General features: G+C 43.8%; 1 protein-coding gene and 1 long non-coding RNA gene across 6 annotated transcripts in view; one reads left to right on the top strand and one right to left on the bottom strand.

Moving 5' to 3' along the window:
- TSPAN4 (tetraspanin 4) overlaps positions 1-17,875 on the top strand; it is a 436,791-nt gene that overhangs the window by 413,693 nt on the left and 5,223 nt on the right. For all 5 annotated transcript variants that reach the window (XM_055814222.1, XM_055814221.1, XM_055814220.1 and 2 more), the window contains 2 exons: positions 8,635-8,736; positions 17,168-17,299. In XM_055814222.1, coding sequence (XP_055670197.1) covers positions 8,635-8,736; positions 17,168-17,299 — 234 coding nt within the window. The remainder of the gene's footprint in view (positions 1-8,634; positions 8,737-17,167; positions 17,300-17,875) is intronic.
- LOC114011838 (uncharacterized) lies at positions 450-2,821 on the bottom strand. Its single transcript, XR_003553941.2, has 2 exons — positions 2,538-2,821; positions 450-1,580 (listed from the first exon to the last, which is right to left on the bottom strand). It is a non-coding gene; the product is annotated as an uncharacterized LOC114011838 (long non-coding RNA).

Below are 17,875 nucleotides of genomic sequence, written 5' to 3'. Positions count from 1 at the left end.
GTTTAATTTTGAAAATGACATGGTAGTATTAGGTCGCAATGGCACCCAGCTTTGCTGGTGTCACTGCTATTGAGAATGTTAGTGTTGGTTTTTCCCAACCAGCTCAATAATCCGAAGACGACCTTACTGATATGTAAACAAAAGGTTCCTTCTCTGGAATCAGCATAAGATATATCCTGAGTGCTGTACAAATAATTAGATATGTCACAAAAACCATGCACCTCAGTGTTCACTCACCTGAAATTCCTCCAACGTGCTCGTGAGGCTTTTGTCACTCAAAATGCATAATGCCCAAGAAGAAATGACTTAATATCCTGGTAATTAATTTGCAGTGCCACTCTTTTGTGTATGTAATTTATTTGATTTACCTGCCTAGTTTTGCCCAACCCTTTCCCCATGTTTGCTGCAGCTTTCAAACTCCTTTGAAACAAGAAGCAGCAAGCCAAGAATTCATGTTTAAAGGTTTTATTCCTAGGTTCACTAAAAAGAAACAAGATTTGCGGAGGGTTTTTTGAGGAGGTCTAGAACTATGTCGTTGGAAAGTGCCCGTGCACAAGGTGCCATACAGGAGAGAGAGCTGGATGTACGCATCCTCTTAAGTAAGGATTCAGCTGTACTATAAGCTTCATTCTCTATGCAAGCAAAGACCATGCATAAAGGCACCTTAACGTTTTGAGCCCGTATCTCTGAGCTAGTTATGATGTACTTTATTTAAACAAGTTTGGGGACTTGATGCACCATTTATTCAGCTGTTGCTGTGCATAGGAGCAGATCAGATGGCAGAGGCCTCTCTGGCTACAGAAAAGCATGTTTTCCCCTTACACCATCAATGACAGGAACATTCACTTTGTATGGAACAATGATAAAATGCCTGTCTCTCCCTTGGACTTGAAAGGAAGCATTTGGACAGAATCAAGTGCAGTTTGCTGAAAATATTTGAATTTGCTCCTGCATAAAATTTTTTGAGTTGCAGAGCCTGGTGAATTGTCATACTTGTGATTACTTTTTAAAAACAAAGTGGCACTGAAGCTGCTGGTGGTGTTCATTGGCATTTTAATAGTATGAATAGTACGGGAACGTTTTGGTGGCTCCTTTCTTGCAGCCCTAGCTGCCTGCCATGTCAGGTGCCTTGACGCCTGCTTTTGAGCATGAAGACAGTGACTGAAACTGCAATTGTATGTACAAACCATGGACCCAGGAAAAACTGATTTGAAAAACCCAAGTTCCTTGGCTTTCTCACTAGCTTTTTGTTAATAAAAACCATTGCAACTTCTTAGTTCTTGTCAGAGCGTGTGGCAGCAGACCCTTTCTCTTACAGTTACATCAGCTGCCTGCTCCAGGCCAATGCAAGATGTACTTGTCCTTCCTTTTGGTTCCTGATGAACGTCAGTTTTACCTTCTCAGGTAAATGCCAGGAGCGTTACTGACCTCTCAGGTTAGTAACTCCATTCCTTGTCTCAGATTCTGTGCAGGGCTTCATGTGTCAGGTTGGTTTTGGTATTCACACACCTCCTCCAAATTATATTCCTAATTTTACAGCATGAGTGGAGTCAGGTTGTTCCTGGTTTACAAATGGAGAACTGAAACACAAGAGAAACAGTGGCTTTTCAAGGCTGTGTAGGAAGGCTGTGTCACAGCACAAGGGTCTCACCTCAGGTGACCCAAGGCAGCATGTTTCAGAAATGTTTGTTCTTCCTCCCACACCCAAACCATTTCCTATGATCTTCTGTTGCTGCATTCTCTGCTTTTGCTCTGAAGTTACACAGCCAATGCCAGTGCATCTCTCTTGGTAGCAAACACTGCTAGAGTGAATAAGCATTTCACCTAACTTACTGATCCTTGGAAGGTCCATAAAAACGTTTGACTACTTCTGACACAGGCTTTTGCAGTCAAGCTAGGGAGAGAGAATTCACCAAGCAAGTATTTTGCTGTGTTTAAAGAAGCAATTACAAAAAAAAAAAAAAAAGTTAAGTTGTAGAGTTGTTTCACTTTTGGGGAGGAAGTGAGGAAGAGAGAATCTCACAGAGCTGGGCAAAGAGTCCTGGAGATGCTGTGTGACACTGATGACACTGACAAGAAACGAGTATATTGTCCAAAACAATAAACTGCCAAACAGCAGCAAAACTCATGCAATGTCTCTTCCTTAGTAGAATCTTACCAGATTTCTGGTTATAGGCAGATAGCATAAGGAGGATGTCAGTGGCGAGGAGAGCATGTCCTGCTCTCAGCTTCTTACAGACAGGCTTGAGGACATCTCATTTAAAACACGCCTTACCTGTTGGTACTGTCAGTCTCATCTCTTCTTAGCAGGCAAGAGGGCTCCCACAAATGACCTTATAGATTAGACATTTTCTGTTTGCATTTGATTTCCCACTCCCTGCTATTTGAAGAGAGTGATTATCAAGGCATTAAATTAAAAGTTTTGCCCGGTGGGAAACTATTGGATATTTTGTCATTTCCTTACAGCCTCCCCTGTTCTGAGAGAGGCAGAGGGGTAGGGGAAGCAATCACCAGAAAGGTCAGGGATATTTACTTACCTATATTGAAATGCTGTTGAGAGGCTTTGTCCAGTTTGTCCAGGGGGCTTCTTGGATGGCATTTTCGTTCATGACATGGTAGGGAAGCATTGAGGCTCGAAACGAAATGTCTCCATTTACCTGCAGGTTAGAAAGCTGGGGGTGCTGCTGGCACCGTCTGGCCTTTGCCTAAAGGCTGTGCCAGAATCTAAGTGACGTCTCACGCTGACAGCAAGTTGAAAAGGAGTTAAGAGCCTTCTTTTGGCCTTTCTTCCAGAGAGGATTGCAGACAAGCACCTCCCCTCTCAGTGTGCTGCGACAGTGGAAGGACTTTGTCTCTTCAGTATTGGCATAGCTTCAGTTTAGTCAAACTCTTGCATCACATTCGCTGTAAATATTGATAACACCCATATTCTATGCAGTTACAACTTGCTTGTTTGCCCAAGAAGTTTTGCTCCAAAGCACTATATTCTCCTTATCAGCAGCAAAATGACAGGACTGGGCTACTGAGGAAGCAGTACTTGTCTTCTGTTTCATGCCTTAACAGTAAGTACACAAACTCCAAAGCTGTTCATTTAGACAGAGTGTGAAAGATCTGTCAAACAGTCCGCAGGAACTGAGAAGGCTACTGCAATCCTGTAGTAAGTCTGGAGTACATCTGTAATACAGAATGGAAATAATTATGAGCCTCGCTGGGTTTTTGCAGAGCAGAATGTTTATGTAGTGCTTTCAGTGTGCTGTGTCTGTGCTAAGCAGGGTTTTGTTGTTGCTGCTGTTAACAGTTTTTATCTCGGCCTCAGTTATTCTTGGGTTGTCTTGTTCAAGGAGGCAAGGTGGACCCTGACAGCTCTTGGTCCTCTTGAAGGATGCTGGCTTCTGCAGCGAGGAGTGTCAGCCAGCCAGCCACAATCCTGCCTGGAGGCTCCAGATTTCCAAAGCAATGAAGGGACAAAGCTGACAGTAAAACAAATCTTACGTGGAAATTGCTGCAGCTTAAGTAGCTGTCTCAAGGGAATACAGTTTAAGAAGGAACCACTTTTTAATTTGGCCTGAATTTATACACAGGCTTAAGTAAGATTTTTTTAAGGGATGTTGTGTCACAGCCGTAGTGTAGATGAGGCTCAGCTATATCCCTGGCCATTCATCACTCACTGCATTCATTCATTCTCACTGCATCAGCTGCTTCCAGCCACTTTTCCTGACCTCTGTGGCAGTTTCTCTCTAGTCCGGGTGCATTCCTTGTAGCTTTCTCTTCTCTAGTTCAAATACGGTGTTTCCTTCCTCACCTGAAACTCTCTGCCCATGACTTGTCTGCCTTAGAGTACTGGGGTTTTTAGAAAGTCTTTGTAATAGGGCAATGAGAGATTTTAAGAGCCAAATTAGGGCCTAATGGAATGGAAGTCAGTGAGAAAGCATTTGTGTTCCTTGGAGTGGGAACAGAATCTTACCTTAGATAAAGTGCTAGTGATGTGCATGTCCCACGCTAAGGAGTGGTTCTCTTGCTGTCGTGGATTGTAGTAGATAACCACACTAAGCAACAGGACAGTGTAACATACTGTCAGTAGGAACACCACTGAAACCTGATGGTGCTGATAAGCATGAGCAAGCCTCGCACGTGTCTGAAGTCAGAAGTCATAGGAATTGACATCGATGGGGTGCCACCGTGAAGCTTACACCTCTCATCTGCTGACCAGTGAATCCCAAGGAGCAAAATAATTTTTCTCTGCTTCAGTTCCAGATTGATAGAAGGTTCTTACTGCTTAACCTTTCAGAAACTTTTTCTTCTAAGGAAATCTCTGGTATTCCACATGACTAAAAATAGGAATCTCAATTAGAATAACAGTTTGCCTGCTGAGAGTTTTTATTCTGCTCCATTGTGCTCCTTCACCAGATAGACTTGTGCTTTGTGAAGGGCCTGGCTTGCGTATGGGAGAAGTTCAGATTCAAACTGCGGAATATTTAATATGGTACTTGCAGTCCCTGTTTTACAATAGACATTTTTGCCTGGCTGAGGACTGGTAGCACAGAGACAAACAAGAGAAGCTGACAGATTGGTGAATGCTGGGTGGGATCGTTTTTCAGGAGACGTGATGAATCACTGCTGCAGCATTTCATTTTCAGAAAGATCATTTTCTGAAAAACTCAAATTGAAGGCAGAAGAGACAGCTGGGGGTGTTTTGTGAGTTTTCATTTAAATCAAATATGCAATTAGAATAAAGGCATATTGCAAAGTCCCTGCTATTCTAAAAATATTTTGAGGAAGAAACAAGCATGAGGTTAGCAGGAAACAGAATAACCTGGAGAAACGTTCGCCAGCTAGGCTTCGCAAATAGCTGTTGAGTTTTACTTGCCCCTCTCTGTTCAAAGCCAGTGGGAATGATACGTCTAGAGCTTTCAGCAGTGCTTCTATTAGGGGAAAAACATCCATCCTATAACCTTGTATACAGGTTATTCAAGCAGAGGTCAGTGTGCTTTTAATAGCACTGAACTCGTCACAGCCTGAATGAGAGCAGTGGTCTTGTTTAATATCATCTCTGCATCTCCAAGGCTGCTTGAGCGTCAAGACTGATTAATTTGTGCAAGGTAACATGTTAATAAAAACGGCTCTGCGTAACTGGCTGGAAGCAGGGGAGATGCAAATGGTGGGGGACGTCATGCTGGTACCTCAGCTGTAGACACAGTGACAGGAGCCCGAAGGGCAATGCCTGCTTCCCCTTTCTGCTGGTGCCAAAAGGCCACAAACGCTGTTGTGCTGTACAAGGGTATTTCTAGGTGATGGTGAAGACCTCTTTGGCCCTAGCATAAGCAAATCGGAGAGTGGGAATGCTTTAAGGAGTAGCTCTATAAAAGAGACATTGAAATTCAGCTGCCTTTCAGAGAATAGCGCTGGTGCATTTACAGCACACTTGGTCGGAAGATCAGTTAGAAACTTTGTAAAGGAGAACTATGTAAAATCCTACGTTTACAATCACTCAAATAAATGTAAGGCTCTCTGTGTCTATAAAACCATGTGAGATTTCCAGGTAACTTCCTATGGCAGTGGACATGAAATAGAAAAGGAAAGCAAACCGGAGATCCTGTGTCACAGCTGTGTGTGCCTCTCTCACAGTTGCAGGCTGCATAGAGATGAGGGAGGTGAGGAAGCGAGACACACATGTGGCATGGCATTCTGAAAAGCTTATAGCCTTTTCCAAGCAAGATTCAAACAGGCACTTTCTTTTCAAAATATTTAAATATTTAAATGAAAAAAACCTAAAAACAAATAATAATGGATCACACAGTGTGCATGACTTGATGTTGAGGCCTTTTGAAACAGCAGTGAGAGAACTGGTCACATAGTACCCGCTTCCTTGAGTAATGCTCAGTTTCTGAAATAGGCAAATCTTTTCCCAGTTGTGTTCCCAGTGTCAAGGACTTGCTCTCTTTGTGCGGGGCAAGGTGGTTAATTTTATGAGGAAGAGACGACTTGCTTTCATGTTGCCTCAGCAAGGTGCTTGCTAGTGTGTCTTCCCCAGGTAAAAGGACGAGCAGGAACGCTTGGTGAGGCAATCTCTTGGAGCCACGTTAAAGCACATGTGGACCAACAAAACCTTGTTCCCTATCTTGAAGTACTTTATAAATGTTGCTCTTAAGTTACTAAATTATCATTATGGTGATGTTGTTATTATCGATCTCAAACAGGACATGACGATTGCACTAAGGGCAGCCCTAGTAAAAGGGATTATCATGCTGAGCCACTGCATTGGTTGGCAAAGCAAAATCTGAGTGAAGAAATGCAAACTTTGCATCTTGCATCCTTTTGGTAGCACGGTGTTTACCCTTCAGATAAGGATTACTGTTTCATTTGACCTTATCTCCCTTGTTCCATATTAGTGGTGATACGTACAGTAGGCTGATGCGTAGCGCTCTCACTTTACAGGGCAGATTTTTTCAGGTGTGATAATTACAGTTCCAAACAGACCTTTCTTTTTTTGTCTTCGAGGCCACAGATCTACTACCTAGATTTCTGTCTCCACCTGCCCTCGGCTATGCTGTTCCTCTTCACCTCTGTCCCTTTCTGAAAAAGATTTGGTTTTTCAACAATTCGTTTACCTCACTACCTCTGTAGGACACTCACTGAATCTCAAAGCCTCTCTCAGGCCAGCAGCACAACCGTGCCCTTCCATCCCAACTGGTGGCTCTGCTGGAGACCGCAGCAGGTCTAGTTGAGACACAGGGAGCTGAGGGTAAGTGAGGAGCTGAAACCCAGTTCAGTCTCATTCTTAAATGAGCTCTAGGAATCCCACACAGCTATGTTTATAATTTTTTTGCCTGTAATTTTCTCAAGTAATTCCAAATTTAGTGATAGCTTTCAGCTTTGGTTTTCTCTTCTAATTAAGGTACCAGTGACTATGTATAATCTCTGCGTAAAGTCAAAAGCAGCTTACATGGTAATCACAGTGGGAGCACAGCACCTACTGTTCTCGATAGCCATCCATGAGAAGTGCTTGCATGATGGGTAAGGTGCTGAGTATGTCTGTCTTGTATTTTTTGTTATTTTATTGGTGGCTCAGCTTGATGATGGTGGTAAACTTTCAGGAAGGAAACAAAAGAATTGTAGAGACCAAGCACAACCCTCTGCACATAGAGCAGAGACTTCTTGGACGTTATGAAGTTTTGAGGTAGTAGTTTTTTGTGGAGTCATAGTGTTAAGTAACTTTACGTTTACCCCATAATAATTATGATGTAGTTGGTTGAAAATCCCTCTTTTACACTGTGGACAATGCTTTGCATCCACTTTTTTTTTCAGGAGCAAGTGAAAACAATTCTGACTGAAGAAAGCAGAAGGAAAATCAAAGTGTATGCTAGAAGCAGAATACATTTGTTCCCTCTGTTAACTCAGAATTAGCCTTGGTTACTTCATTTGAGACCCCCCTCAATGAGGACCACTGGAATGACTAGTGTCAGAGGGGCAGTCGCTAGAGAACACACCGTGTCCGTCTGTTGTCCCATATGGAAAAGAGCATGTGTTAACTTAGACTGTCCTGATGGGGCAAGCTCTGAATTGAGTTTTGGTTTTCTTTTTGACTCTTGCAGCAGCAGGAAGATCTGAGTGGCACTGTATTTTGCAGTCAGATTTATATCAGATTGATAGAGAAGGAAATGGGACAGGTCTGCTCACCCTTCTTGCTATACCTCTGATGTCGAACAGCCCGCTAACACCGACAAGCACCCAGGGGAGGGGGGAACGTGCAGGCGAGTTTGAGCAGCAACAGAAAAATCAGGTTAAACCATGAATACCCATTTATTATTTGCTTCCTTTTTTGTGTTTGCTTGATTCTGTAGGAATGTGTATGTATGGTTAGACTGGAAGAGAGGCACTTGCAGTCATTTTGGGTACTACCTGATGGTGACCAGTGGATGCACAATAGGCTGCCTTACCAGCAGAGACTCTCAACAAGCACCACCTTCAATTGCAAAAGCCTCTAAAGCAGAACGTTGTGCTCTCACTAAGTTAACAAAAATGCGTTTATTTAAGAGCAGCTCCATTTAGTAACTAAATTCTTAAATCCTGTCTGTCGTGAATTTTGTATAGCTCATTCCCTTCTGCTTCAATATAGCTACATACATTCTGTTGTAAGAAGAGGGGTACCCTGGCTGATATAATGAACACAATTCAGAGCATCAGTACAATGTTAATGCCGCTGTTGATCTCTCAGGAAGCATATGGAAGATGCTGAGGGGTACTTGGCCACAATTAAAGATAATAAGCTAAAAGGAAATGCTGTGTGTAGATGAATGTTTTAATATATATGCCTCATTTGCAAAAAATGAATGATTAAACTGAATCCAGTCTCTCTAGAGTACTTTGGTGGTTAAGTGAGAGAGGGAAAAGATATTCTGGAGGTCTGTGATGGAAAACATGAACATTTAACTCCGAACAGGAACTCCTCATGTTCTTTACAAAATGCAGATGCCTTCTGTCTCTGCTGGAGAAAGGCTTTAGGAAATGTTGGTTAACTTGTTACTCATTTCAGTACAGGACTGTTGTTCAGCATCTCCCTGCTCCGTGTGCTTTGATTCTGAAATGTGGTACTCGGCACATTTTGAGTTTGGTGTCTTTTGTTGTTGGTTTTAGATTGACAGGTATGCTCAGCGGGATCTGAAGAAAGGGCTTCATTTGTATGGGACAGATGGAAATATTGGCCTAACTAATGCATGGAGCATCATTCAAACAGATGTAAGTCTGAACTTTTTTTTTTTCCTTCCTCTTTACCCTCTGGGTTCTGTAACAGCATGTTTTGGTGTGAACCTAATTAAACCTTCAGAGCCCAAACCAATCTCTTCCTCCCACCCAGTCAACACATTAGCAGCTAAACTCTCTGCTTTTTGTAACATGGTAATTTTTATTTATTTCCCCTTTGACCAGGATAGCTTATTTCTTTTAAAAATCTATATTGTGTTGATGCCTAAATATCATATAGGCCCGTGCTGGGTGGAGAGTGAAGGAGATGGTCAGGAAACAAGCAGTACCTTCTCTTTAAAGTCAAAGGGACAGCTTATATTGGAAGAAAGAGCAATAGCGTAATAACAAAGAACCACTTCAATCCATTTTCATTTCTGTCCCGCCTCCTTTCATTGCTATTGTTGTTTCTGCTAGTGAAGTCAAAATGGAAACTGGCCATGGTGTTTCAGCCTCCTACAGTCAATGCATTTTTTCAGCAGAATTCATCCTTCACCGCAGATGGGCTGGGAATGTGCTTTTGCTGTGTTGCCACTGCTAGCTGCACCCTTCTGCTTCTCTGACAGCGCTCTGCCAGTGTTTGTCTCGCAAGGACTGGTGAACACTACACTTGACTTCCTCCTTTTGTCCCTGTGTGGCTTGCTGAGGAAACACCGTCACCGACAGTTCACTTTCATTAGCTCTGTCCTCATAATCAGTTCAATCGGTTCTCTTGGGGATGATCTTTCTGATTTGAATTTCTCTGCTTCTTGAATGAGGAAAACAACTTTTCTTCTGCTTTAGGAAGAAGCACTTGTACTGCCGTGGATTCACTCAGAAAACCATACACAGCTTTCTCAAATTCTCTTCCAGAAGCGCTAGCATGGTACAGGCAGGCAGGGCTTTAGTCTTGCCTCTGATGTCTTAAATCAGCCCAAGATGATAAACTCTCCCAATGCTTCCAAGGTTATATGGACTGTTCAGGATGATGGGTAGGCTACCTACCGCATTCCAGTATGATAAACCTGCTTAATTACCCTTTACTAAACATCTTTCCATCTGGTAGTGTCAAGATTCACAGTCACTCCTCTGTACCATACAAGGTAACAGGAACAGCAGGCTGCTAAGAAAAGGTCTGAGAAATTAAAACTTTGGTATCACTAACAACCGAAGAACTGGTGGCCAAACTCCATGTGCATCGCTGGGGCCGCGGGAGCTGTCTGCTGAGGGCAGTAGGTTGACAGCAACAGTACTTTGTGTGAAAGACAAACAGCTCAGGGCCAGCAAAGGGGCGAACAAGCTTTCCACCAGTCCTTCATGCCAACCACTGCCCGTGGAAGGCTCTTTCAGTTACCTTTAAAGGGCTTCAGCATCCTGCAATACTCTTAGTATTTTTCTCCTCCAATACTATAATCAAACACGAGAAACCATCAGTTACTAACAAGAGAAATGCATTTTGTGGTGCTACCCAAGAGTAAGTCACGTGAAATACAGATAAAAATTTTATTATTATTGCTTATATCACACAGTATTAGAAATTTTTCTCTTTTACACTAACTGAACTCTGCTTAGTAAAAACGTAGTAAAAAATTGCTAATATTAAGATGTTAGCAGTAAATTTTAATCTGGTTTCAGTGACACCCCAAGAACTATTAAAAGCATATAGCAAAGGTGGGGGAAAAGCATTACTTGGAGGACTTAGGAGATATAAACCCTTTGTTTCTGCTCCCCTTTCTGTAAAATAGGTGTGAGAATATATACTATGTCTAGTTGACCTAGACACATTTTTCAAGATGTTCACAAGTTCAATTGGATTCAGAAAACATGTAAAAGAATAATAAGAATTTTGGAAATCTGCATTATGGTAAGAAATTTTGAAAACTTTCTATAACTAGGAAAAGATGAAATAGTGATGTGATTGTAGTCCTTAAAAAGAGAGCAGGAAGGGGAAAGGTTTTTGAAAGAAAAGGGCTCTGTGATTGATCCAAGAGCTAAAAACTTAAGGTACAGATATCTGATGGTAGGATGCAGCTGTACAGCAGGATGGTGGATTCTTTTTCTCTGAAGTGGACAGGTTGGGGGGGGCGGGGGGGGGGGGCGTGCCTAAAAGAAATGGTCTTGTTCGGTGCCAAGCTTGGATTTTGAGGCAGGAGCTGACAGCCTGTGGTCTCTGTAGCGCTACAGATCATGCTCAATTGTCTTAGTGATTCCTTTTGGCTTTGAAACCTGTTATGGTTTAAAGAGTATCTTGCAAGTTTTAGGTGAAACTAACGTTAGCCAGGGCTTCGGTGCCCAGAAGATAATGGGGAAGTGCCATCTCGCAAGCCTTGTACAGTCATGTTACATCACTCTCTTTTCTAACGTGGCAGCTATGAAATTACCACGCAGTGTCTTGATGGAACCATAGTGTTAAAGCCTCCGTGCTCCCTGTGCAAGGCACTGAAGAGAAAAGCAACGAGCTCCCACAGACCCATATTTACTGCTCTGCATAATCGTTTTTCACAGGTTATCTTTCAAAACTCTTTAGGAATAGACTATTGCAGTGGTGCAGTGAGGGCAATCCCAGCATGGTTAATTATGTAAAGCACTTGGCAGTTGAACAGCAATATGTAAATGCCAAGTATTTTTTTGTTGTTGTTGTTCAGTAATAACCGTTATCCTTTACATCCCTAATCAGTAGAGTGCAATCACTGGTAGGAGGATTAGGCCAATACAGGGGACTTTCTGGAAGGCAAGTCCCAGCCCAGGCTTGCTGTTTGCATTCTGGCTCCTAAGAGACAGCTCTCCAACCCCCCCATCAGAGCCAGCCCACTAGGTAGGACAGGGTCTCAGCATGGACTTTTCTCATGGGGCCAGTGGGCGTCAGGTGGCTGAGCTACAGGCCGTGTCTGTATGCGGGTGGAAAACAGCAACCTCAGGAAAAAGCATGACATGTGAAAAACATGACAGTAACAAATCATGATGAGTCCCTCTCCCTTGTCCTCTGTGCATCTCTCTGCATTCGCACTCATTTCTTTGCAAAAATATTTCTCAGAGCTTGAGCAGGATGGCGCTGTGGTTATAGCAGTAGGCTCAGACATCAGGGATCTATGTTATGGCATCGTTCTTAATTTCTCTTACTACTGGCTTAAAGAAAGACCATCCTCACCCTGAGTTCATGAAGTACAGCTCTGTATGGAAACTTTTGCTTAAAGCAGGCGGGGGTGGGTGGGTGAAGTTTCTCCATGACATTTAAGTGGCATTTGATTTCTGCGGGACTGGCCGATCACAAATCAGGGGAGAGTTTTGTTTGGGAGTGTGGATACCCAGTGGACACAGTGACTTGGGAGGGGTGCCCACTGTATTTCTTATTCAGGTGCGAGAGGCCTGAGCAACCTTTTTTTGGGGTAGCTTTCTTCTCTGAAGCCTTTGTGCCTTGGGAAACCGTTTTCCTCTTTTTAACAGAAGCATACGATTCCCGAGTAAGTGGGAACAAGGGAAGACCAGGGTCCACCAGGCCCGTCTTTACGGAGGAAGTTGCAGTTTTGGTCCATGACTGATCTGTTCAGATTCTGACAAATGAGCTGGGTTGAGCTGCATACATGTACCGCCTGTTAGAGGAGAAGCACCAGATTCATTTTGCAGGCGTATTAAGCCTCTAGGTCAGGGAGCTGTTTTAAATTAGAACACTTTATTGATTTCTTTTTAATACCATCAGCTAACCAACCTCACAGCCTTTCCCAATAGCGTTTCAAACCTTAAAAGGATCAGAAGCACAGGCAGGTGACTTTTGTGTGTCATGACTGAAGAGTACGAAAGCTTACAAAGTGATTTTGAACATGACTAAAATTCTAATAGTTTAGGATCTAAGTTACCTTGAACTGCATCACACTCCGTACCGACCAGGACTGGCTAAAGTTACAGGTAGAGATCATTAGGAAATGAGAAATGGGCATTAATTTTTAAAATGTTGCTTCATCCCCAGCATCTTTGTGATCAATATTTGAACACTTCTCCTTTTAACTAACCAGGCAGTAATTTGAGAGGCATGCAGAAAGCTTATTAGCTTCACTAAAGTGAGCAAATTCCGCTCACTTTTACTACTGTGTAATGCCTTTCATGTCTGTTTAGACCACTGTAACAGAGAACAAAATTTGACCCATCTTCTTCAACCCCAGTCATTGATTGTTAGATTAAACCATACGTTGGGATTACTGCTAAGAATCCAAACCGCCTATTAAACATGATTTTAGAATAAAACTGTCTTATTCACCACTTTTTACGGTGATGGAGGAAAATAGCATATAAAAGCCACCCTACCCCTACCCTGTCCCTGGTTGTTCATCACATTCACAAAACTGTAAGACCAGGAATTGCAAAAAGCTGCCTGCAACAAGGATTGGGTGTCTTTTTGTTTTCATGAACCCTACCCCAGCCTGGTTGATGTTGCAGGAACTTGACAAAGAAAACAAGGCATACCTAGCTGTCAGTACTGGCATTGCTGTAAAATACATACAAGAATCTAGCTTCTCTACATCTCTATTGCACTAAGGTAGAAACTTTGTTTAACATTAATTACCAGCCCTAGATACCCTGTGCTAGAGCAGCAATTACTTGTTAACACATAAATCAAGTGATTTGCAAGCAGCGTTGCTTTCCGTGAGCAGAGCACAGAGCTCTCCGTGCTGCTGGGTGCCGCCTGGCCAGGGTGAGCACTTTTCAGCAGCAGGACCTTCCACTGCGTCATTGCACTGAGCTGCCCCTGCGTGTCCTGAGCTCTTGGGAACCAAGGAGCCACTTCAGGACCCCATGGGTAATCAGTAGAGGAGGGATTTATATCTCTCTGACAAAGGAGGGAAAAAATGTGCTTTGACATCTCGGGAGACAGAGCCTCCCACATGAAACAAACAGCAGCACATTGTCAGTATTCCTGGAAATGTTCAGCAGCAGGAGCTTAGACACTCCAAGGCATTTGACAAGATTTTGCTTGTTTGAGCAAGTCTGCCAAACAGTGTACAAGTGTCCCCGGAGCCACTACGCGATTGTCACCTTATGCTGTAAGTACCTGCATTTGCTCATGTGGGCAGGCACAGTTGCACCTAATCATGCATGCTCCTTCACAGCTGCAAGCTCTACAATCAAGTGACCTTAGGTGTCCAAGTCAAGGTGTCTTAAAGTTACTGCTATTCAAGACAGTATCTGACATTTTTAACTGATTACCCCCCTTTAAATTGTCTGGGTACCCCAGTACTAGTTGTAATTGTTTCTAAAAACCAATTTCTAAAAAAAGTTTATTGTTTGCTGTTGAAACTAGGAACAGGACTAATCAGTTAGGCAACCTTCTCTAATTTTATCATTTAACTAGTGAAGGGACCAAGACAAAACTGTAAATGCAACCAAAAATTTAATGTGGTTGTAGCAAGAATTGAGTGTGGAATTGCTTTGTGACAGGCAGCGTAACTTTCTGGCATTGTTGGAACATCTGTCTTTGTGGAAAAACATGAAAGACAAAGTCTGGTATAACTGGCTGCAACAAACTGCTGGTGGCAGAAGTTATTCTTCATGTGACCTGAGCGTTCTCTACCCTCCAAGCACAGGACTGTGACACTCTCCTTGCTCAGATACCTTGTACATTTCAAAAAGAGACCATTGCTCTCAAATCTAAGAGAACTCTAAAAAACCCTCTTGTTTGGCTCTGGTCCTCAATGTTCCCCTTTCTTCTAATAGTCCTCATCTCCCTCAACGATCTGGCTACTTACCGTCCAGCTTCATGCACACAGGATAAACCAGTTGCTTGCCACATGATCCACAAACCACTCCTGCATTCCCTCCTCTCTACTTGGGCGTCCATAATGAAGTCTCTGAAGTTACTGACCTCTCAGTTTATCTTTCTGGCTTCCAGCCGGACCCCCTTTGCTGAATCTATACCGGTGAGCCATTCGGTCCCACTGCTGCTTGTTTCCTTGTTCTTGCCTCTTTGACCTACTGCCATGGGGCAGTGTATCTGCTTCCTGAGAGATGCTATTCACCAGACTTGGTTTCCATGGGACACTGCTCACTCACTTGCTCTGGTCTCTGTGGTGTTAGCACTCCTCTGTGTTTGTCACCTGCTCTCCGTTAGGATTGTGCATCATCTGCTGCTTAATTCCATCGAGCATCCTTTCTTTGTCTTCCAAAGACATGAGGTCTCGTCCAGTTAGAGTTCCAGACAAATTTCTTCTGTTCCCAAGAGAATTGATCCTCATGCTACTTTCATTCTTTTTTATCCTTGATCTTTTCTTAGCCATTTCTCCCGTGGCTGGGACTGCTTTGTCTGCCAGCAGTGGTCAGCAAGTATCGATATTAAATCCTTTGCTCTTTCTTGTACAATACACAGAGGATCCGCGTGGGCAGGCAGTGTGTGTCCAGCTGCAGCTCGCCTTTGTGATCCTGCATCCCCCTTCTGGCTTACCAGGAAGTTTTACTCCTTGGAGCCCCAGCCCTAGATCCTGGCCTAGCCCCGTTCTGCTTCACAGGCTCCACAGGAGCAGCTGTCCCCAAGCTCTTAGTGAGCTCTTAGCTACAAACCCTGTACTTCATCTCCTTAGTCTGTTAGGCTTTGACACCCTCAGCCATGCAGGATTATGGGGAGGACAGGTCTAGTCCCTATTTCAAACTTGTGTCACTTGTGTTTGGCCAGAACATCACTCATACGTCTCATCCCTTACTGCTGCACACCCTACATCACAGATGAGCCACATTTTCAGGGCTTGCTATTTACAAGCTGTCACTTCTCACTGTCTATCAAAGAGCTGCCTCCTGACTCTAATGATGACAGCCTGCAAGACCTTCTTGCTAGATTTCCAGATAAACCAGCTTTCCTCAAATGCATGCCATGTGTTCCATGCCGCTGCTATCTGCCTTTGGGACCTGCTACGCACGGAGCTCCTGTCTTGTGTGCAAGAAAATAGAGGAAAAAAAGAAAGTCACAAACTTTTTTTACTTTCAAGGCAGTTTGTAGAAAATTAAGCCTGTAAGCTCACAAATCAAACTGTTGCGAGCCAAGGATTGATTCCTGCCACAGACCAAATCAGAATTCCGAGCAGAACCTTGCGGGGATAGATGTTAGTCTGGGAAAGATTTCTGACTTTTGCTTGGCAGAAGAAAACCAGCGCTGTGAGCACGAAAACATCTCTATTGTGGAGTGCTTGAAGCATCCTATGATGCGTAAGGCAATGCGCAACACCCCTGCCCTCTGTTGGTCTCGAATGGCAGATCCTGTGTGTGCAGCCAGACCAGAACACTCAGCCCTCTGCCCATAGACTCTGCAACTAATAGATATATATATATATCTGTATCTCGAAACATATATAAATAGGGAATATTCTCCCTTAGGCCAATGTCAACATCAGGCTCTGAATTAGGTCCTTGGTCCTGGTGATGCAGATGTCTGCGTGATTACGAGTCTATCACAAACAAGAGGAATGTTCTCTATAGAGATGTGAAAAATACTGTACAGGCTTCTATACAATCACATTTAAAAAATAAAATCTTGGCAAGTCATTCTGGGGCTAAGTAGGTGGCTGGCACAGCCTTGAGAAAGCGTGAAGTGCTGCCAATAGCAGGGAATGGTTCTGCAGCCCAGTGTTGTCTTGTTTTACTCATTAGTGCTGAAGTGTTTAAATACTGACAAAGTCCTGCTTTTGAGTTAGCACAAGAGTGACAGATGATGTATACATCTATATGCTAAAGAGTCTTAGCTTATTTTATATCACAGGAATATACCAGTTCCTAGGGGGGGAAGACGGTCACAGAGCCATTCCCTCGAGTGTTACGCACATTTCCTAAACCTTCCGTCCCTTCTGATTTAGCGCTAACGTATTGTACACGGTGTCACCGTGTGCAGACGCTCAAAGCACCACTATTTAGCAGCATCAGATGATGACATTAAGGAACTGCACCAAAGACAGAAGAGAAAGAAATACATCTTTCACTGACTGACAAAGACTTTCAAAGGTGATCAGTAATTAACAGCTTAGAGAGAAATTTGCCTCATTAACTTTAATCATGATTTCAGAAGTACTGTGCCATAGAGATCCCAGTATCTTCATCTCCTGGGTGCTGTATCTGTATCTTAAAGAATCTTTTTTTCCTGACAACAAGCTGCAAATGATTGTTATAATCCTGCTCAGTCACATCACTCCTAACCTCGGTACTTGCCTGGGGTTGTCCTGTTTCAGCTCCTGCAGTGTCCTGCCCCTGCAAATCGGGGCCTTGGCTTCTTGTGTCAACATCACCTACATCCAAGACCATATTTGAGCGTAATAAAAGAAGGGGGGGGGAAGGGCTATTTGGGTAAAGCTGAGGAAACACTGTATTTCTTTAAAATTTCAAACCTCTGCTGGTATAATCAAAACGCACTGAATGTGTAGCTTCCGGGAGCCAGCGACAGATTGTACTTACGGTGTCGTCTCGGGTTTTATTTTTCCAGTTCAGATGCTGTGGAGTCTCCAACTACACTGATTGGTTTGAAGTGTACAATACAACCCGGGTGCCGGACTCCTGCTGCTTAGAGTTCAGTGAGAACTGTGGCCTCCATTCCCCAGGGACCTGGTGGAAAGCGGTGAGTATCCCCAGTAGCAGCTGCCCCGCGACCCCACTGAGGGGCAGGCAGCTGGGTGATCGCAGGGCTATGCAGGTGACAGGGTATGTTGTATCCTTACTCATCTTTAATCATCAGGTGATTTCAGAAGGCTCACGGTGAGCTGTGCCTTTTGACTTCCAAACCCACCAATTTAATTAATTTTATGAGCTGAAGGCTTTCCTTTCAGTAGGTTCCAAGCTGTCGTTTCACAGTGCAGACAAGCACCTCCCAGCGCTGGCCTGGAGCCGCCTAGCCAGCTCGAGCTAGGAAATGACAGCATTGTCCTTTTTAATGTCGCACCTGTTGGAGGCAGGTGGAGATAAAGGCAAAGGGCTTGTCCACAGGCCTAGCACAGCCCCTGGAGCAGCAGCCACAGCTGATCATGGCCCAGCGGTGCTGAGGCAGGAGGACGAGGTGAGCCTGGGGCGCTCTGCTCCGGCCAGGGGCTCCCGCTGCGCCAGAGGGGCGTGGGACATGCGAGGGGCGCGGGATGCACGAGGAACATGGGGACGTGCAGGGACGTGTGAGGAGAGCGGGACGTGTTCACTGCACGGC

This window comes from Falco peregrinus, chromosome 9 (assembly GCF_023634155.1).
Source record: "Falco peregrinus isolate bFalPer1 chromosome 9, bFalPer1.pri, whole genome shotgun sequence".
NCBI lineage: Eukaryota > Metazoa > Chordata > Aves > Falconiformes > Falconidae > Falco > Falco peregrinus.
Note: the sequence above shows the minus strand (reverse complement) of the source record. Positions and strands in the feature narration are given on the sequence as shown.